This window comes from Salmo salar, chromosome ssa11 (genome assembly GCF_905237065.1).
Source record: "Salmo salar chromosome ssa11, Ssal_v3.1, whole genome shotgun sequence".
Lineage (NCBI taxonomy): Eukaryota > Metazoa > Chordata > Actinopteri > Salmoniformes > Salmonidae > Salmo > Salmo salar.
The window spans coordinates 9,176,096-9,197,785 of record NC_059452.1 but is presented as its reverse complement, the minus strand read 5'-3'; the positions used below and the strand labels follow the sequence as shown (position 1 = coordinate 9,197,785).

The window sequence follows — 21,690 nt, the reverse complement described above, 5'->3', positions numbered from 1 at the left end:
GCGGCGCCTCTGGATGAGCATTTTCCTGTTTGCTTATGGCCGTATACAGCTCATTTGAGTGCCAGCATCGGTCTGCGATGGTATATAGACACCTACGAAAAATGTTGATGAAAACTCTCTTGGTAAATGGTGTGGTCTACAGCTTATCATGAGATACTCTACCTCCAGTGAGCAAAATCTAGAGATTTCCTTAGATTTCGTGCACCAGCTGTTGTTTACAAATATGCATAGGCCTCCGCCCCTTGTCTTACCAGAGGCCACTGTTCTATCCTGCCGAAAAAGCTTAAAACCCGCCAGCTGTATGTTAATCATGTCGTCGTTCAGTCACGACTCTGTGAAACATAAGATATTACAGTTTTTAATGTCCCGTTGGTAGGATATACATGCTCGTAGTAAATCTATTTTATTTCGATTGATTGTAAGTTGGCAAATAGGACCGATGGTAAAGGTAGATTACCCTCTTGGCAACGGATCCTTACAAGGCACCCGGACTGTCGTCCACGATACCTCCGTCTTTTCCTCCTGCGAATGACGGTCTTGTCGTGTGTCTGGAGTAAATCCTTCTCGTCCGACTCGTTGAAGAAGAATTCCTCCAGTACGAGGGAAGTAATCGCTGCCCTGATATCAATAGGTATTTTTTGGTCATAAGACACGGTGGCAGAAACATTATGTACAAAAGAAGTTACAAATAAGGCGAAAAAACATACACAATAGCACAATTGGTTACGGGAGTGTAAAACGGTGGCAATGTCCTTCGTCGCCATTATGTAACAAATCTTGAATTAGAGCATGGCGCGTGAGCAGTCTTTCCCTCATCAATTGTTGCCTATCAATTCCATTCAAAATAGATAATCCTGTTTATATAGATAGATAGATCTCTCACACACAGTACCAGTCAAAAGTTTGGACACCTACTCTTTCCAGGGTTTCTTTGTTTTTTACTATTTTCTACATTGTAGAATAATAGTGAAGACATCAAAACTATGAAATGACACATGGAATCATGTAGTAACCAAAAAAGTGTTAAACAAATATATTTGAGATTCAAAGTAGTAACCCTTTGCCTTGATGACAGCTTTGCATACTCTTGGCATTCTATCAACTAACTTCACCTGGAATGCTTTTCCAATCCTCTTGAAGGAGTTCCCACATATGCTGAGGACTTGTTGGCTGCTTTTCCTTCACCGGTCCAAACCATCTCAATTGGGTTGAGGTCGGGTGATTGTGGAGGCCAGGTCATCTGATGTAGTACTCCATCACTCTCCTTCTTGGTCAAATAGCCCTAACACAGCCTGGAGGTGTGTTGGGTCATTGTCCTGTTGAAAAACAAATGACAGTCCCACTAAGCGCAAACCAGATGGGATGGCATATCGCTGCAGAATGCTGTGGTAGCCATGCTGGTTAACTTCACTAGGGTAGGGGGCAGCATTCGGAATTTTGGAAGAAAAGCGTGCCCAAATTAAACTGCCTGCTACTCAGGCCCAGAAGCTAGGATATGCATATAATTGGTAGATTTGGATAGAAAACACTCTAAGTTTCCAAAACTGTTACAATAATGTCTGTGAGTATAACAGAACTGATTTGGCAGGCGGAAACCTGAGAAAAATCCATCCAGGAAGTAGGATTTTTTTATTTTTGTAGTTTTCTATTCAATGCCATTACAGTATCCATTGACTTAGGACTCAAATTACAGTTCCTATGCCTTCCACTAGATGTCAACAGTTTTTAGAAATTGTTTCAGGCTTGTATTCTGAAAAATTATATTATTATCGATTATTTAGGCTAAAAACAACCTGAGGATTGAATATAAACATCGTTTGACATGTTTCTATGAACTTTCCGGATGCAATTTGGATTTTTTGCCTGCCTGTTGTGACTGCGTTTGAGCCTGTGGATTACTGAAGAAAACCCACGAACAAAACGGGGTTTTTGGATATAAAGAGAGACTTTATCGAACAAAACAAACATTTATTGAGTAAATGAATGTCTTCTGAGTGCAACCATATGAAGATCAAAGGTAAGTGATTTATTTTATCTCTATTTCTGACTTGTGTAACTCTTCTACTTGGCTGATTACTGTTTGTAATGATTTGTCTGCTGGGCGACGTTCTCAAATAATTGCATGGTATGCTTTCGCCGTAAAGCCTTTTTGAAATCTGACACCGTGGTTGGATTCACGAGAAGTTAATCTTTAAACCTATGTATAACACTTGTATGTTTTCTGAATTTTTATGAGTATTTCTGTTTTTGAATTTGGCGCTCTGCAATTTCACTGGATGTTGGCCTGCCTTGTATTCTAAATAAATCAGACAGTGTCACCAGCAAAGCACCATCACACATTCTCCATGCTTTCCGGTGGGAACCACACATGCGGAGATCATCCGTTCACCTACTCTGTGGCTCACAAGACACAGCAGTTGGAACCAAAAATCTCATATTTGGACACAGACCAAAGGACAGATTTTCACCGGTCAAATGTCCATTGCTCGTGTTTCTTGGCCCAAACAAGTCTCTTCTTCTTATTGGGTCCTTTAGTAGTGGTTTCTTTGCAGCAATTTGACCATGAAGGCCTGATTCACGCAGTCTCCTCTCAACAGTTGATGTTGATGTCTTTTACTTGAACTCTGTGAAGCATTTATTTGGGCTGCAATCTGAGGTGCAGTTAAATCTTATGAACTCTGCAGCAGAGGTAACTCTGGGTCTTCCTTTCCTGTGGCGGTCCTCATGAGAGCCAGTTTCATCATAGCGCTTGATGGTTTTTGCAACTGCACTTGAAACTTTTTCAAAGTTCTTGACATTTTCCAGATTGACTGCCCTTCATGTTTTAAAGTAATGATGGACTGTTGTTTCTCATTGCTTATTTGGGCTGTTATTGCAATAATATGGACTTGATATTTTACCAAATGGGGCTATCTTCTGTGTACCACCCCCTACCTTGTCACAACACAACTGATTGGCTCAAATGCATTAAGAAGGAAAGAAATTCCACAAATGAACTTAACAAGACACACCTGTTAATTGAAATGCATTCCAGGTGACTACCTCATGAAGCTGGTTGAGAGAATGCCAAGAGTATGCAAAGTTGTCAAGCCAAAGGGCAGCTACTTTGAAGAGTCTCAAATATAAAATATATTTTGATTTCAACACTTTTTTGGTTACGACATGATTCCGTATGTGTTATTTCATAGTTTTGATGTCTTCACTATTTTACAATGTAGAAAATTGTAAAAATAAAGAAACTCTGGAATGAGTAGGTGTTCCAACTTTTGACTGGTAGGTGTGTGTGTGTGTGTGTGTGTGTGTGTGTGTGTGTGTGTGTGTGTGCGCACAGACACAGAGTACCTGTCAAAAGTTGGAACACACCTACTCATTCCAGGGTTCTTCTTTATTTTTTACAATTTTCTACATTGTAGAGAATAGTGAAGACATCAAAACTATAAATTATAAATAATACACAAGTATTGACCCCTTTTTCCACACTTTATGTTACAGCCTTATTCAAAAATTGATTAAATAGTTTTTCCGCCCTCATCAATCTACACACACTACCCCATAATGACCAAGCCAAAACAGTATTTTATTTATGTATGACCCCCCCGGAAATATCAGCATTTATTGGGTATGATGCTACAAGCTTAGCACACCTGTATTTGGCGACTTTCTCCCATTTCTTCTCTGCAGATCCTCTCAAGCTCTGTCAGTTGGATAGGGAGTGTCGCTGCACAGCTATTTTCAGCTCTCTCCAGAGATGTTCAATCGAGTTCAAGTCCGGGCTCTGGCTGGGCCACTCAAGGACATTCAGCGTTGTCTTGGCTGTGTGCTTAGGGTCGTTGTCCTGTTGGAAGGTGAAACTTTGCCCCAATCTGAGGTCCTGAGAGCTCTGGAGAAGGTTTTCATCAAGGATCTCTCTGTACTTTGATCTGTTCGTCTTTGCTTCCATCCTGACTAGTCTCCCAGTCCCTGCCGCTGAAAAACATCCCCACAGCATGATGCTGCCACCACCATGCTTCATGGTAGAGATGGTGCCAGGTTTCCTCCAGATGTGACGCTTGACATTCTGGCCAAAGAGTTCAAATCTTGGTTTCATCAGACCAGAGAATCTTGTTTCTCATGGTCTGAGAATCCTTTAGGTGCCTTTTGGCAAACTCCAAATGGGCTGTCATGTGCCTTTTACTGAGGAGTGGCTTCCGTCTGGCACTCTACCGTAAAGGCCTGATTGGTGTAGTGCTGCAGAGATGGAACTCTGGAGCTCTGTCAGAGTGACCATCGGGTTCTTGGTCACCTCCCTGACCAAGGCCCATATGAATGCACCTGTCTTCACTTTGTCGTTATGGGGTATTGTGTATTGATTGATGAGGAAAAACATTTTATTTAATTCATTTTAGAATAAGGCAGTAACGTAACAGAAGAAAAAGGGAAGCAGTCTGAATACATTCCAAATTCATTGTAGCTAGCTACATCTATGGGCTTTTACGTTTTTCTGTCGTGCGTAATGCTTAGTCGCCTATATGTCATATGTATTGGCTAACGTCACAATCATTTGTGCTTTTTTTGGGCTTGGGATTAAAAAATGTTTTATGTAGGGCTCATAAAATGTATTTAAAGTATGGCTCATCAGGCTCAGGTTGCATCAGGCTTGCATTTTCGATCAAAGCTCTTATCAAATCACTTTATATGCTTTTGAATGACTCTTTCGGTTTAACGATCTACGTTGACCCCCTTTTGCATTAACTCTTGACTCACATATGCTGCTACTGTTTATTATATATCCTGTTGCCTTGTCACTTTATCCCTACCTATATTTACATATCTGCCTCGTACCCCTGCACATCGACTCGGTACTGGTACACCGTGTATATAGCGAAATAATGAGTTACTCATTGTGTATTTATTCCTTGTGTTACTTGTCTATTATTTCTCTATTTTTATCCCTGCATTGTTGTGAAGTAAGCATTTCACTTTTAATCTACACCTATTATTTATGAAGCATGTGACAAATAACGTGGTTTGATTATTTTTTCCCCATTTCTTTTATTTATTATTTATATATTTTTTCACAAACCACCTGCGGGCCGATTTGACACCCCTGCTCTAGAGCATTGACTGCCATATTGTCAATTTCTTATTAGACTTGATTTGACATAAGGTTTCCATTGATTGAACATTGTTAGTTTTGCCTCGTAAGTATTCTCCCTGACCTTAGGGAGTAGACACATGATCTGTTTCTTCTGTATGAGTCGCGCATTTTCTGCATCCAGCCAGCTCCCTCCCTCCTTGCTTGTGTTTGGTTTGCTGTCTTTCTAGACAGATGTTAGAGATGTATATTTTCATTGTTTCCAATTATCTATGTTGGATGGCCATCTAGTCTCAACTCACCTAAAGACCTGATATGTTTTCAATTGGCTTTAATTCTAAATGGGGAGTAGATCTCCTGACCCTCCAATTATGTGGCCAGTCCAATATAAACGGCAGAGCTTGCTACGATGTTAGTGCTGCTCCATGGGTGTGCTGTGAAAATCTTCCAACCTCTTCCTTTTCTTCGCTGTCTTGCCTTCCATTTAAATCCTCTTAACTCTCATTTCATCCCACTCAGTGTTTCCCAGCGTCACGTTTTTTTCTGGATTTGTTTTTTACCTTCTATTTTTTCTGATTCTTCCCCTCTCTGTATCACCAACATTTACACCTCCACTCTTTCCTGTCCTTTTACCCTTCATCTGTCCTACTCACCCACTTTACCTTTTTTCTCTCTCTGCGATTTCTTTCCTGAAAGCACAGTCCCGGATGCAGTCCTGACCCTTTGTGTTCTCTGTTTTGGTGTAATGTCTAGCTTTATTTACAGCTCCTTCAGCAGTCTGCCACCTCTGGGAATGCCCTCAACAACCTTCATCCCATGTCTGGTATGTCAGGTAAAAACAGACATTTCCTACCTCTCTTCCTCCTTCCCCCCTTTCCATTCTTACACCTGCACGCTAAATGTGTTTTCCTCCCCCATCCAACTGCCACCTGTAGTGTGCCTGGTGAAAATGTGCGTTATTGATACTGCTGTGTGCGTCATTCTCTGCATGCCTGAACTCCAAGTAATCTGTTCAGTGTGCTGTGTTTGTCAAGCAGTGGTGAGGGACCATGTTCAAAACCGGCTCCTCGTTTATGAATTGAATTTTGAGCTGAAACGCTCTGCCACTAGGAAACTCCAGACGTAAACACTAACACACAAACTGGTGTTTTTTATCTGGTTTCTAGCAGTGTGTCTGCTGCAGCGAGTGGCTACTTATCGAATTCATCATAGCAAGAACTGAGTAATTAATGTTTTCATTCCTGGTTTTCATTCCAATATGATAACCACGGGCTATGTCATGGGGCAAGCTACAATTGTTCAAGATTTTACAAAGCCTGCTTTAAATTCATATTGAAACTTCATCTGAGTTGATTCAAACTGTTTACCTCGTTTCCAAAGTCAGCTCATTATCCCACTTCTTGACTTACAACAATGCAGTGATATGTGGGGTATCTGCTTTCTGTGTGTTTTGGCCAGTGCTCTAGTTGTTTATTGAATGGGCTGCTAAGTTTCTACTTTTGCCTCCCATCTCACCCATTTCAGATTGTGTTGGAAAGGTACCTGCAACTCTTTACATGTTGTAAAGCAAAAACAGTGATTGCATGACTCAGTGTAACCTATATATTGACCTAAGCGAGATCTAGGTTCCATGGCCCGTATTAAGTGCAGATTATGCGTGTGTCTCAGGGCTGAATGCCATGCAGAACCTGGCTGCCCTGGCAGCCGCGGCCAGTGCCACACAGGCCACACCCACGGGCAGCAGCGCTCTCACCACCTCTAGCAGTCCCCTCAGCGTGCTCACCAGCTCAGGTACGAGTACTGGACAGCAGGCACACTCATCATGGGACGCCTACAAGGGTTGGTCCCGCTTTTTATCTCTCACCCCCCCTCACCTGTATGTACCTTTTAACCTCATTCCACTGACTTGCCTCTGTAAACACTGTTGGGTGTTTCTCATTAACCTTTCTTCCTATTGCCTTCCCATCCCTAGTCTCTGCTTTATGTTCCCTGGTCTGTGAATTTAGACTTTGAAGTCCTCCTAGCGGAGTCAAATGGTGCCGTTTTCCTCCAAGGGATTAAATGTTTTGGGGTTGACTCATCTCCACAGCAGGATCGTCACCCACCTCCTGTAACAACAACTCAATGAACCCCATGGCCTCCTTAGGGGCGCTGCAGTCTTTGGCCGCAGGGGCTGGAGCCGGCCTCAACATGGGCTCACTTGCAGGTTAGCAGACTCAAAACATATTTGTATTCATTCATTTACCACAAATATATTACCTCAAATTTGAAGAGTGCATGATACATATACAAGGTATTCTAGCCCTAATCTTGTAACAGAGCTCCTGTGTCTAGGGATGGCAGCCCTGAACGGTGGTCTAGGCAGCGGGGGCCTGTCGAACGGAACTGGTAGCACCATGGAGGCCCTTACCCAGGCCTACTCTGGGATCCAGCAGTACGCTGCTGCTGCCCTCCCCAGCCTCTACAACCAGAGCCTGCTCTCCCAACAGAGTGTCAGTGCTGCAGGAAGCCAGAAGGAAGGCAAGTAGGGGGATAGAGATGGGGCATAAAAGGGTTTGACTGGGGGTGTGGGAATGGGGAGATTTGTGTTAACTGAAATGTCTGCTCTACAGGGATCACGTGCTACACTGTGATTGATGTTTGATTGTAGTACTAGTGCAAGGGATATTAAGAGCTTAGTTATAGATTACATCATTTTTGATGTGACCTTAGTGTGGGATATTGGTGAAAATATGTATTGTCACCTGCTGAGGGTTCTGTCTTGTTTTAAATATGCTGCAACAGCAAGCGACAGTCGGAGCATGGGTAAGATTTAATTGCAACACTCTGAAATGTTTTCACAGTACTCAGTGGCGGATTTAGGTATCGGCGACATGGGCAGCCGCCCAGGGCGGCATCTTGCCGTGGTCGGGACGGGGCGCCCGCACAAAAAAAATCAAAATGGTGACATTTGCGCGATCGGTTTTCTATCACTCATTTGCACGTCACGACAATGATATCATGTTCGCTCAGGGAGCCATACAAGCTAGAACCGCCACTGACAGTACTTGTTGTAGAAAATGTCATTTTAAAATAAGCAGAAATTCGTATCAGAAGGCTCCTCAGATAACATTTTGAAATGCTGTTAGTCTGTCAAAAACAAAATTGTTGCCTCTGGCTTAGTTGTATTCATTACCATCTTGTTGTGTCAGACATTTGTAATAAATGATTTCCTGCTCTGCTCTCTTAAGGCCCTGAGGGAGCCAACTTGTTCATCTACCACCTCCCCCAGGAGTTTGGAGACCAGGATCTGCTCCAGATGTTCATGCCCTTTGGCAACGTTATTTCCGCTAAGGTGTTCATTGACAAGCAGACCAACCTCAGCAAGTGTTTTGGTAAGCTGGAGGATGGGGGAAAACAGCACATCACTAGTAAGGCTGTGTATATAGTGTGTTCTTATTATGAAGGCAAGGATTGATTTGTATCTTGCATATGACTTTTATCTGGATTCTCTTACAGGCTTTGTGAGTTACGACAATCCAGTCTCATCCCAGGCCGCCATTCAGTCGATGAACGGTTTCCAAATTGGCATGAAGCGACTAAAGGTGCAGCTGAAGAGATCCAAAAATGACAGCAAGCCATACTGAATGCTTTCTCTCAATTGGACTTGGTTAGGAAATTGTTTTTTTTTCTGGTAAGTGGAGTGTGAATAAGAAACTAAAACCCTGCTGCAAACCCCTACCCTCTCCTCATTCTTCCCTATCCCTTTGCGCATATCAAGATTTCCACTTTGCTGGGGTCACTCCTTTCTATTCTCTGTATTAACAAACGCAAGCAGAAAACAAAAACAACATGCAAAAGGATGTTGCTCAACTGAAACTGGATACTTACATTCTGTTTTGTTTTTGAAATTTTCTTTTTTAAACAATTGTGTTTGTTCATTTTAAGTGAAGGTGTCATTAGTTTGCTGTGTAAAGTTAAGTCATTATGATGTTGCACAATGACAGCCAGTTGCCAAAATATCCCCTTGATTTTTACCCCTTCTCCCACCACCACCTAATCATGCCCCCTGACCCAACTCCAAATGAATCCCATCATAACCAAACCATCCCCATGGTTGCGTTCTTAAAAGCTCTGATGCGTCATGCGGAGCCTTCCAGAAAACTGCCTTTTTGAAATGAGGATGGACAGACCATGCACCGGATAATGGCAAGAAAACAATAGCTGTTTGCCGACTGCAATTATCAATTATCTACATGTACGCAAGATCTGACTTCACTCCAGCAGATGAGCCATTTTTTAAAATTTGTTTTATTTAGAAGTTGCCTGAAAAGTCTATTGGTGATGCTGTACCAGGAATACATTGCATACAGTAGGCTTTTACTCATTGTTTTTGTTTGTTTGTTTATTTATTTATTTATTAACCAACAAGAAGCTTGAATTTCTGTTCTCAACATTATACTTTGGAGCAAAATAGTTTTTTACAACTCTGAATGAATTGATTTGTAAGACGTCAGCAGTATTGCCTTGAATGATTTTGTGAGATATTTAACTTGCCAACCTCTTGATTGGTCTCAGGACAATGTCACAACGCCACACCCTTGCTTCAGGCATGTAGTGTATCTGAAATATTTCACCCTTTTTTAAAATTGAATATCTGAGAGAGAATATAGAGTCCTGCGTCATTAACAAATACTGTGCTGAATGTGTGTGAAGGGAGGAGTAATTGGGTCCTACTTTAAGTTTTAATGAACACAGCCGTTAAAGTGTCATCTGGCTTGAGTAATATTATTCCCCACCTGTCAGATGTGTAAATTTGGCCTTCTGTCTAATGCTGCCCTTCACATGTCGTCTTTTAAGTGAGGAACAGTGACTTTAATAGCGGCAATAACTTAGTCTCTACTCTCCCATGATCTTTAACTTCAAATTAGCATTCCGCCCCATTTAGAATATTCGCATTCAATCTATTTCCTTTCTGTTTAGCTGTCAGTTCAAGTAGAACATCAGTCCTACTTCTAACACTAAATGGAATATCACTTGGCATTTTAGGCTTGCAGCAATTGAGTGTCCTGGAAAAGAGCAACATTGGGACTTTTCGAAGTTAACATTTGTCAGATTCATCCTAAATTATCCAATCAGCTCTACTAATTACCGATGCAAAAATAATGCTCAAATTAGATATAATTGATTTGTATTTAATTTTTTCTCTCTCGTTATCCGCAGTTCAAGTAGTCTGCTCTACCTCTGAGCTGGTTAGATGAGACTACTCCCTCAAAATACTGGCTTCCCTGTAGATATTTATTCCAGTGTGTGTATTTATTATTAACTGAAAACGCTAGCATTTCATGATTTGGCGACGTTAAATAAATGTTAATCACTACAACAAACACAGTAATCCGTTTCTTAGACTTCCATTAACTTATAAAGTGTTTTTGTAGAAATGGAAAGAAGCAATTGTCCAGATGATGTATATTACAAAACTATTATGCCTTTTCTATTTTTATAAAGGTTTTATACTTCTCCCAAGTGTCGGGAACTATTTATTGCCTACATTATTTCTCTGAATTGAAATGATTTTTTTCAAGAATCTTCAACAGTATTTTGTAGAATCCTAATGTGACGTTGGTTACTACATTTAAATATGTGAGGGTTAAACTACTGACCCGTGTAGCCCTATTCAAGTGTTTATTGTTAATGTGCAGCAAGTGACAATTTTGTATGGTCAGTGAGTAGGATTTGCCAGCTGCTAAAGTTTCAAAACTGTAGTCCCCTTGCATTTAAAGAATGGAATATATTATAGGGAAAATCAATATTTTACTTGAGTTCAACCTAGATGTGTGCCTATTTAACTATCATTTCCATGTGCATAACAATACCAACTGAGAAAATAGGCTTAAGCAGGGTTACTGCAAGGTTAAGTCCAGGGTATTTGCTGCCATTAAAATAAGTCCAAAGACTGAATCTCAGCTGATGGGGGCACATAGTTGTTGTACATGAACTTAACCATCACTGTTAACTTTGCTGTACATCTCATACTTTTGCTTTGTATGAAAGGCATCATTTTGCGTAAGCATACAGAAGTGGAATTCTTAAGAATGGCAGCAGATTATGGTAGAGAGAACATGAGAAGATGCCAAACACTCACAGAAAAGCTGTTTTTGTTTATAATGTGAAACAGACTAATGTAGTCTTAAAGTTTTATAGCTTAAACTTTTTTACTCATTTGTTTTATAAATTGTCTTCAGTTTGTTTGCACTGTCTTTACTTACCCTTTCTGTATTGTATTGACAAACTGCCTTCTTATTTTAAAAGAAAGTTACCTCCTTGCCACTTAAAGTACAGATACTGTACTTGACTCAGTTTTGTATTGTGCCCTCGAGAAAAGCTCCTTTGCTGTGGATGTAATTTAGCTGTATTGCATATGATGGAATTATGAACAGATGAAGCACACATTCAAGAGAAATGTTGACTGAGATTAGTTGACAATCAGCTCTCATAGATCATTCTAGCAAAGCACAATTAATCTAATATTGCTGGCTCGTAACCCAGGTGACTATCATTACAAGCAATGAATAGCAAAAAAATGCTATTTTTACAATCTGTAAGAAAATTTAAAAAAGCACATTGGGACAGATGGCGCTAAACCCCTTGGGAGGATTATTTCCTGAAATTGGAATATTACTGATCATTTATATATTTCCCTTTATATTTTTGACTACTGTATGAAGAGTCCTCAAATGTAATACTAAGTCACAAATGTTGACTGTACAGTAGTAGGCAGTCAGTGTGGTGTCTCGGTGTTGTGTCCTGTAAGTTCTTACCTCAATTCTCTGTTCGCATGTTGCTTGTGTTCCCCCTCTGTCCTTTCGCCTCTTCTGTCTCACATTAAATGTTCTGTGTTTAGATTGTGTATCTGGTAGTGACCCCCTCCCCATGCAAAGATAATCATTTATGATTTTCTTTTTTCTTCCCTCTCCTTTTTCCGTTGTTGCTTTAACCTAAGTTTGTCTCCCTGTTTTGTTTTATTCTAGATATCTTCGTGCCCGTTTGTTCATCGTTTGCCTAGCATGTTGATGTGACGTCAAAAGTTCATCGTCCAGTACGTTGTCCTCTGCACTTCTATGGCGCTTGAAATGTTCACCTTTTTGACCTTTTGTTAGCTTTTGGCGTTTATTGGAAAATGTTTTTGTTTGTTCTGTTTCTCTTTTGTCCTTTGTGCTGCCAATAGGGTGCGCTAGACAGACTGCCAAGAAAATAAATCTATAAAGCTACATGAGTTGTTACAAGCAAAAAAGAGAATGTATTTTTCGAGAACTTACTGACATAACCACTAGATTTTTCCAAATCGGTTTATTTTTTTGTTTAATTTGACCTTAATAGTAAACACGTTTATTTTTCCCTTTGTTTTGAGCGGTCTTCCTAGCGCCCCCCACACTACGTTTTTGTTTTGTGTCTGAAAGCAACCAATCAATTTATAGAAACTACTTTTGCGTGTGGGTGTTTTTTCTCTTGTAAGTTCTAAGCTTTTTTAGGATGTCTTTGGTCATATTTTGCTGAACTGGGGATGACTTTCTCATTTTGCGTTAGGTTAGTTGGTATGAGGGTAATTTTTGGGGAGTTTCTAATGAGTGACAACGATATACACTTGAATCTCCGTTTTTGTCTTTCAGTGTGTGAAGTCATCACAGGCACATAATGTTTTCATTTCTTTTTGTGTGGAAATCATCCTTAGTCTGAATAATAAAATATACAAAATGAGCAGAATTGAGTTTCTTTTCAGTTATATATATATATATATTTAGCATGCACGTTTTTTTTGTAACTGCACTGAAATCCTCAGCAAAATGTGATTGACTTTTTTTAATAGAATAAAAAAAGTTATGAGTAAACTAGTGCCAAACGATGCCGGTGGTCACATTTATCTCTTACACGTTGCCCTTTGAAGTTAACATCTGGGCAACAAAAGTAGGGGTTGGTTTCTTTTTCAACGTTGATGTGGTGGGTTGTACCTCGTAGGTTTTCATGTGTGTTTAGACAAATTTTAGAGACCCCTATTTTATATTAGGACTTGAGGTGAAGTTAGGTGTTGGAATTATTTTGATTTTTCTGTCGTACAAGTATTCCCAAAACTAGATAAAACCAGGTTATAAAGCATGTGCCCTTAAAGGCTTATTTGTTTCAACTTTGGGATTCATTCTGTTGGGTTGGGAGTGTTTTTGTCTCATAATAAAGGCTAAACACTACCTTTTCATGCAGTTCCTGATAAACGTATTTTACTCCCAGAGAGCACAGTTTTTATTAGCATACCTTGTCTTTAATATAGTTGTATTGCATTGGCATAGTGTGTAGAATGTGAAGTGATGCTTTATCTGACCTGAGTTTGTCTGATGACTTTAGGCATGTTAAATGTGTGTCGTTGTGCATTAACGTCATCAATTTGCTTTACTTGGGCAATATGAATCCCTTCTACTGTCATCATTTCAGTCCACATGTATACAAACCATTGTCTTTGCAGTAGTTAAAACATGGCTCCATCCCTGTTTAACATCAGTGCCCTCTTCTTAAACCAGGATTGGGTTTTAGAAATGGAGCCTCTAACCACATTATAGAACTGTCACATGTTCTGTACTCAGAACTACCCTTTTAATTATTTTCACCATTAAAAAACACTTCTCTGGGTTATTGATCTCCCATTGTTCAACAAAAATGTATTGGATAGAATCTCAAATGAATTGACCTGCAGAAAAAATACAGACGAATTGGATTGACTGGGCTCTTTAATTTTAATATTATGTGACAGATTGTATTTCCAGATTTGTCAGCTGCTAGGTCTGAGTTTAAATGTGATCCTAAAAAAGAAACCTGTTGGATATTTTTTGCAATATTATTGGTACAAAGTGACTGACTTTCTATTTAACATTTGGTTTGTACAGTTGCCTTTTCTACTAGAACAAAGTTATTATATTTCACAATGTGACATTGAAATTCAAGAAAGTTCAAACATGTAGAGCTTAGTTGCCACATGACCAAACCTTAGTCTGTACAGCTGTAATATTAATTGATTAGAATGCAATTCTGTGAAGTCGCCTTTTGGTGAATTCAATTAAAAGCTTTACTTTCTATATATTTTTGTTGTACAATGTTGTGATTTCGCTGTGAGGCATAGACATTGCTGAATTTATTAGATGGCCAAAACAGTTGCTTTTTTAATATTTTCAGTTCAATATTGTCTTAAATGTTTTTGATTTAAGGATAACACTTGTCTCCACAGGCGTGAAGCTAAGTGCACACTCAATAAGCTGTTGTTTTGTGAGCCAAAATTGTGATCCCTATTTGGTTGGTTTGTTTATGTACAATTAAAATGTTTAAAAATTCATATTAAAATTGTCTGACTATTTACCCTTTTCTCTAAAGGAAATATTAAGGCATAATGTGTTGAAATATGTGAGTCAACTAGAAAAGGTACATTTCCTTAAGAACATAATAATTTTTGCTTGCATCAAAGTACATTTCATGGTAGGGGAACACAGCTGCATCACAGCTGACAGATCCCTGTTGAGACCCTGTCATCCCTCAACTGCAAGTGTAGCTAAATTATTTAGATGGGGACATCTGCTGGTATCTTGATTTAATGCGATTTGTAAAAGCAGGAAACCTTTTCAATTTAGGCCTAAGATAGGCCCATTCACCTGCTGGGTGTCTGACGACCCTACGTGACATGAGTATAGCCTCCATTATGTTTACCATTGGACAAGGCTAGACGTGGCGGGTGATAAGGGCTGAAATTAAGTCTCGTGAAGCTACTGCCACCTCTCACGAAGTCACCTAATGTCTTCCTAGTGCCATAAAATACCACCATGAATTAACATGGACTGTCAATGGAGACACGATTTTTTTCCAAGGCGGCAAACTGCCAACGTGTTCCCGTCACGTGACACGTACATAACATGTAGACGTAGTGTTTGCGTCGTGACACGTCATGTAGACATGGTGTTCACGTCGTGTAACATGTCACGTGTCAGTTTGCTTGTCAGTTTATTATGAACGATCTTACCATGAACGCCTTAACGTCTACGTGTGTTACGCGTCACGTTAGTTTAAGTGTCTGTTTAGTTTATTAAAGATCTCACCATGAATGCCTTATAAATGTACATGATTTCTAAAATGGGCATACCGCCTCCAATACAATTTTTTTTTGGTAGTTGATATCGCAGCTCGCCACCATTACTGTGTAGATATGCCTATTTCTCACATCAATACAGACACAAGGGCTTCTTTGTTGGAGGTTGCCCTATTCAGAAATAAGAGGTAGCTTGGTCTCTAGTGGCGCATTCAAAACAACTCAGAACTCGGCAATCTCTGACTTCCGACTTCAGTGCGTTCAAGACAACTGGGAACTTGGAATAAAACGAGCTCAGACTGGGATATTTTTTGGGGAACGGTCATCCAACTCGGAATTCCAATTCAGAAACTCTGGCATCTCTTTGACCTGAAAATCACTGTCATGATTTGACCTCGTTTTTTTCCCCACTTCCCAGTTTACCGGATTAACAGACACAATCACTGTCACCATGCAATCCTTAGGCTATACATTTCTGTGGAGATGTCTTATGGTTAAAAGCAGGGTTCGAATTGAGGGGGTATGTGAGGATATAGGCCTAACCCTTGTTATAGAGACGGGCAGAAAGCATATGCTACCCCTTATTTGCTTAGCCTTAGGAAAGCAACGGTCCAGATTATATAAAGGGATCCACGATTATTTACACAGTCCATCGAAGGTCTTGCTCAGCCTCAACATCACTGGAAAATGTGGTTTGTTTAGTAAATGCGCCGCAATTTAAAATATTAGTGGTAGGCTATGCCTACAGCAAAATACCAAAAAGTTAGAATCGGTATGGGTCTATGCATAGACCAAACAGTTTAACTGGATTTGACAAACAAAAGCCTGACTAGAATCCTGTCTTCCCCCCCCCCCATGTCATATTTGTTACCAATTAGGCTAAATGTATTCCTATTAATAAGCTTTTGTTTTCCAATTAATTTGCATAGGCTAACCATTGCGATTAATGTTATTTACCACAATCTGTTTTTTATCAACAAACAGGCATCGGGGTAAAAAATATGATTTCTATGCCCCCCCCCCACACATTGTCAGCTAATTTCCACTCCATTCATATGCAAATAAATTTGATTCATACACTGGCTTGTCTGGCTGGCATGTTTTCATTTAAGCAGGCCTTCCCTTATCTACACTGAAATAATATTATTTCAGTAGTCCTCTATTATGATTTTAAAATCATAGCTCATTAGTACACCCTTGTGGTTAAATATATATCTATTATATGTCTTATGTTAGAACAATGTTGAACTAACAAATACCATCAAGGGATACGTTACAATTTACTCAGCGATGCGTCATGCCTAAGAACAGCCCTTAGTCGTGGTATTTTGGACATATACCACACCCCCTCGTGCCTTACTGCTTAAATATACCACGGCTGTCAGCCAATCAGCATTCAGGGCTCGAACCACCCAGTATATAAATATATGTAACTCCCTATAGTATCAGTGTCAATTTCAAAAAAAGGTCTATGCAAAACAATGCTACAACCATTACATTAATCACTAACATGTAAGCTGACATTGACTAAAACCAACTAGCCTAGAGCTAGCTAGCGCTTATCCAAGTAAATTTGGTTAGCATCAAGATAGCGAACTGTTAAACGCTATTTTCGTACAAACACATTTTATCGTGACATCGCATATTTACGTATATTACCTAAACTAAACTGAGCCTTTGTTTATAGAAAATAAAACAAATTGATCTAAAACGTTGGGAAAAAAGTACAGAAAGGTCGGACACCATCTTAATCCCTTCTCTTAACCTAACTCCATTACTTACAATGGGGAAAATACCAACCAGTTTTTTTCACTCGGTTAAAACTCCCTTCAACTGCCTTCAAACCTTACCAAACTCATGGACTATGTAACTAACCATGTTACCTCAATATTTTAAGTCATATTGCACTTTTGCACATTACATACCTGAATTAATAGGGTAAAATGATGAGATGGAGAAAAGTTTGTTTGAAGAACATTGAAGAAATCTCCAAGACATCACGATCTCACTCACTCCATTGATGTAACAGCTCCCCCTATCGGCGGTAATCATATACATACTGTAATGAAAAAGCAGGGAGCAGGTCTCGAACCCTCAACCTTCTAGCCCGAAGTGGACTGTGCCCCAAAAGCATGCTTGAGTGGCAGAGTCGATATCCATGCTTATAAACCATGCCGTGAGGTGTTGAGGGAAAGACAGATTACCTATAGACTGGACATAAACTTTTCTAGGCAATTAGCGATAATAGGAAATACACAAGCCGTAGACTACAGCTACACTGTAACTCAAGGGGGCGACTTCGGAATGTCGGCTTGCACGGGAAAAACTTTACATTTCTAACATTTATGGTTGAGATTGAATTAATATAAACTATGCACCTTATGACTTTAACATGCAGGCGTCATGCAGACGTTGAAAAGTGGGATGTATACGGGGGTACGGGGCAACAGAAGATGAACAGCAGAGGGGCTACTGACCTTGGAGATTGGGAAAGGGCTGATAAACCAGGGGGAGAGTTTGCGGGATTCCACCCAGAGGGGCAGATCCTGGATGGACAGCCATACCTTCTGCCCGAGATGATACCGGGGAGCCGGGGTCCGGTGGCGATCCGCTTGTCGTCGATACCTGGAGGTGGTCTTGAGAAGGGCCGACCAGGGTCTCTTCCAGGTACGACGATAGCGGCAGACAAACATCTGGGCCGAAGGTATGCCAACCTCTTCTGCTCAGGGAAGAGCGGGGGCTGATACACCAGGGAACACTCGAAGGGCGATAGACCCGTGGCAGAGCAAGGAAGGGTGTTGTGGGCATATTCGATGATATGAGTTGGCGAATCCCAGGAAATGTTGCAGCTGCACTCTGGATATAGGCTGGGGCCAATCCACCACCGCTCTCACCTTCACCGGATTCATCTGCACACTCCCTGCAGGGATGTAACCCAGAAAGGGGATGGTGGAGCGATGGAATTTGCACTTTTCTGCTTTTACAAAAAGCTGGTTTTCCTGGAGGCGTTGGAGAACATGTCGGACGTGGAGCACGTGTTCTTGGGCGGAGCGGGAGAAGACGAGGATGTCACCGAGGTAGACGAAGAAGAACCGGTTCAACATGTCGTGGACCACATCATTAACCAGAGCCTGGAACACAGCAGGGGCGTTGGTAAGGCCAAATGGCATGACAAGATACTCGTAGTGACCACTGGCCATGTTGAAGGCAGTCTTCCACTCGTCCCCTTCCCGTATACCCACCAGGTGGTAGGCGTTCCATAGGTCCAGCTTGGAGAACACGGTGGTCCCCTGGAGTAGCTCGAAGCCTGAGGAGATGAGTGGTAGCGAGTAGCGGTTCTTCACTGTGATGTCATTGAGACCCCGGTAGTCGATGCACGGGCACAGTGTTTTGTCCTTATTATCCACAAAGAAGAACCTGCGCCGGCGGGGAGGCAGAAGGACTAATGAACCCTGCAGCTAGGGAGGCCTCAATGTAGGTCTCCATATGCTTGGTCTCTGGACCCAGCAGAGTACAGTCGTCCCTGGGGCGGAGTGGTGCCTGGGAGAAGGTCAATCCTGCAGTTATATGGTCGGTGCAGCGGAAGCAAAGCGGCCCGGGCCTTACTGAACACCTCCCGGATGTCCTAGTACTCTATGGAAAATACGGAGAGGTCCGGGGCAACTTCCGAGCCCCCAGGAAGACATCCCGGGGCAGGCTCTGCTGACTTCAGGCAATGGGTGTGGCAGAACGGGCTCCAGCCAATGATGGCACCAGCAGACCCGTCAATGAGGGGATTGTGTTGCTGGAACCAGGAGAATCCCAATACCACGGGAACCTGACGAGACTTAATGAGCAGGAATTGAATCATCTCGCTGTGGTTCCCTGACACACATTGGTTGATGGGGGTGGTATTGTGGGTGACCCAGCCTATAGAGTGCCCTTCCAGCACTCTAATGTCCAAGGGAATGGAGAGGGGCTGGGTGGGGATGTCCAGCTCGGAAGCCAGGGTAGCATCCATAAAGCTATCATTGGCCCCAGAGTCGATGAGTATCCGGAGAGATTGACTGGTTCCTCCACAGCAAAATGGCTTGAAAGGGGTGTGAGTAAGGGGAGAGGAAATGTTCTCCGTATGGCCCACCAGAGTACTCGCTCCTACCGGTGAGCCTGGTCCTTTAGTGGACAGGTGGAGATGAAATGACCAGTAGTGCCGCAGGCAACTCTTAGTGTATAGCCGTTCAGCTGGAGACAGCCTAGCTCTGCTTAGTTACATAGGCTCGGGAAGAGGTGAATTGGCAGTCTTCGGAGGAACTCGGGTAGCCTCGGGTTCTCTCGGCAACGGAGCCGTCGTGGACTTCCGGGATGCCTTAGAGGCGAGGTGGAATCAACTCTCTTCTCCTTCCTTTGTTCCCATAGTCACCCATCGATCCGAATGGTCAAGACGATGAGCGTGTCGAGATTTGTCGGTAATACCCGGGCTGCAAGCTCGTCCTTTACTTCCTCCGATACTCTGTGCAGGAACATGTCGAACAGCGCTTCCGGGTTCCAGGCACTCTCAGCTGCCAACGTGTGGAAATCCACCGCATAGTCTGCCAAACTGCGGGAGTCTTGCCAAAGTTGGAGTAACTTCCGGGCAGCCTCTCTCCCAGACAATGGAGCCTCAAGCTTTCTTTACCTCCACCACAAACTCCTCCAGACATATGGCCGACTGTTGTTCCCATACTGCTGTAGCCCAGGCGAGAGCCCTATCGGACAGCAGCGCGAAGAGGTACGCTATCTTAGAGTGGTCCGAGGGGAAGGAGGAGGGCTGCAGCTCGATGATGAGGGAACACTGAGCGAGAAACGCCCAACAGGTGCCCGACTCTCCATCGAAGCGTTCTGGGGGAGGTAAGTGGGCTCCCAGGAAACTGGGGTGACGGCACTGCTAACAGCCGGGTTACTGAGGGGCTTGGAGGTTACCTTTGTGGTAGGCTGCCTAATAGACAACCCACGGAATTGCTCCAGCAATGTGTTCAACGCTTGGTCATGGCGTTCGGCCAAGGTCTCCTCATGCCTTCCAATGGTGGCTCCTTGGGAGGAGATGTCGTTGCGGTGCTGGTCCAAGTCTGCTGGGTCAGTCATGGCCAGTTGGTACTATCACATTTCAGGTAAGACCCAGATGCAGACAGTGTCGAAGTAACAAAAGTTTATTACTAGAACAGGGGGCAGGCAAAATGACAGGTCAAGGGCAGGCAGAGGTCAGTAATCCAGATAGGGTTCAAAAGGTCCAGAACGGCAGGCAGTCTCAAGATCAGAGCAGGCAGGGGTCAATAATCCAGTGTGGTGTGACAAGGTACAGAACGGCAGGCAGACTCAGGGCAGGCAGAAAGGTCAAAACTGGGGAAAAATTGAAAACAGGAACTAGAACAGACAGGAGCAAGGGGAAAACAAAATGAATTGACAACAGACAAATAGGGAACACAGGTATAAATACACTGGGGATAATGAGGGGGGGTGGAGACAGGCACAAAGACAGGTGAAACAACAGGGTGTGACAGGACAGGTATTTCAATGGTTGCTGCACTGGAGTCTGCTTCTGTTAGTTATTATAAATATCTTTGCCAATGCATATAAAAAAAGATGTCACACAATCTTGACAAGGAAATGGCATTCAATACAGTAATATTAAACTGTAAATAGACAATTCACAGCCAACTCTGTGTTTTGGCACCCCACTGTGACTTTCATTATTTGACCAACTGGTAGTCACCCCTAAAAAACAATGAGCTGTTGCTTTTCCACAGAGGTGTCTACAGACACTGTGTTCTGTTTGTTTTTGCCAAAGTGTTGAGAGGCTTGGAAAAGTCCTCATGGGAACCTACAAAAAAAATGTTTTTAATGTATTTTGGAATAAAAAGTATGCCTTATCAAATCACATGCTTCGTAAACAACAGGGGTAGACGAACAGTGAAATGCTTATTACGGGACCTTCCAAACAATTCAAGAAAAAATGAAATCGTAGAAAGAATTTCAATAAATGAAATGATATATACACTGTGTACCAGTACCAAGTCGATGTGCAGGGGTATGAGGTAATTGAGGTAGATTTAAGCAGTAAGGCACGAAGAGGTGTGGTATATGGCCAATATACCATGGCTAAGGGCTGTTCTTATGCACGACGCTTGGAAACAGCCCTTAGCCATGGTATATTGGCCATATACCACAAACCCCCGAGGTGCCTTATTGCTATTATAAACTGGTTACCAACGTAATTACAGCAGTAAAAATGAATGTTTTGTCATACCCGTGGTATACAGTCTGATATACCACGGCTGTCAACCAATCAGCATTCAGGGCTCGAACCACCCAGTTTATAAATGTGCATATAGGTAGGGATAAAGTGACTAGGCAACAGGATAGATACGGAGTATGTGATGAGTCAAACAGATTAGTGCAAAAAGGGTCAATGCAGATATTCCAGGTAGCTATTGGTTAACTATTTCACTGACTATTTAGCAGTCTTATAGCTTTGGGGTAGAAGCTGTCCAGTAGCAGAGAG

At 41.9% G+C, this 21,690-nt stretch overlaps 1 protein-coding gene across 43 annotated transcripts in view; it reads left to right on the top strand.

Annotated features, from left to right (window-relative positions):
• LOC106561939 (CUGBP Elav-like family member 1) overlaps window positions 1-14,429 on the top strand; it is a 56,290-nt gene extending 41,861 nt beyond the window's left edge. For 5 of the 43 annotated variants that reach the window (XM_045689009.1, XM_014126375.2, XM_045688993.1 and 2 more), the window contains 7 exons: window positions 5,828-5,906; window positions 6,743-6,913; window positions 7,164-7,280; window positions 7,394-7,594; window positions 7,859-7,879; window positions 8,305-8,448; window positions 8,573-14,429. In XM_045689009.1, the coding sequence (XP_045544965.1) occupies window positions 5,828-5,906; window positions 6,743-6,913; window positions 7,164-7,280; window positions 7,394-7,594; window positions 7,859-7,879; window positions 8,305-8,448; window positions 8,573-8,700 (861 nt within the window). In that variant the 3' untranslated portion in view covers window positions 8,701-14,429. The remainder of the gene's footprint in view (window positions 1-5,827; window positions 5,907-6,742; window positions 6,914-7,163; window positions 7,281-7,393; window positions 7,595-7,858; window positions 7,880-8,304; window positions 8,449-8,572) is intronic. The other 38 variants (XM_045688999.1, XM_014126376.2, XM_014126387.2 and 35 more) reach the window with 33 other exon arrangements.
• Window positions 14,430-21,690: the final 7,261 nt, after the last annotated feature.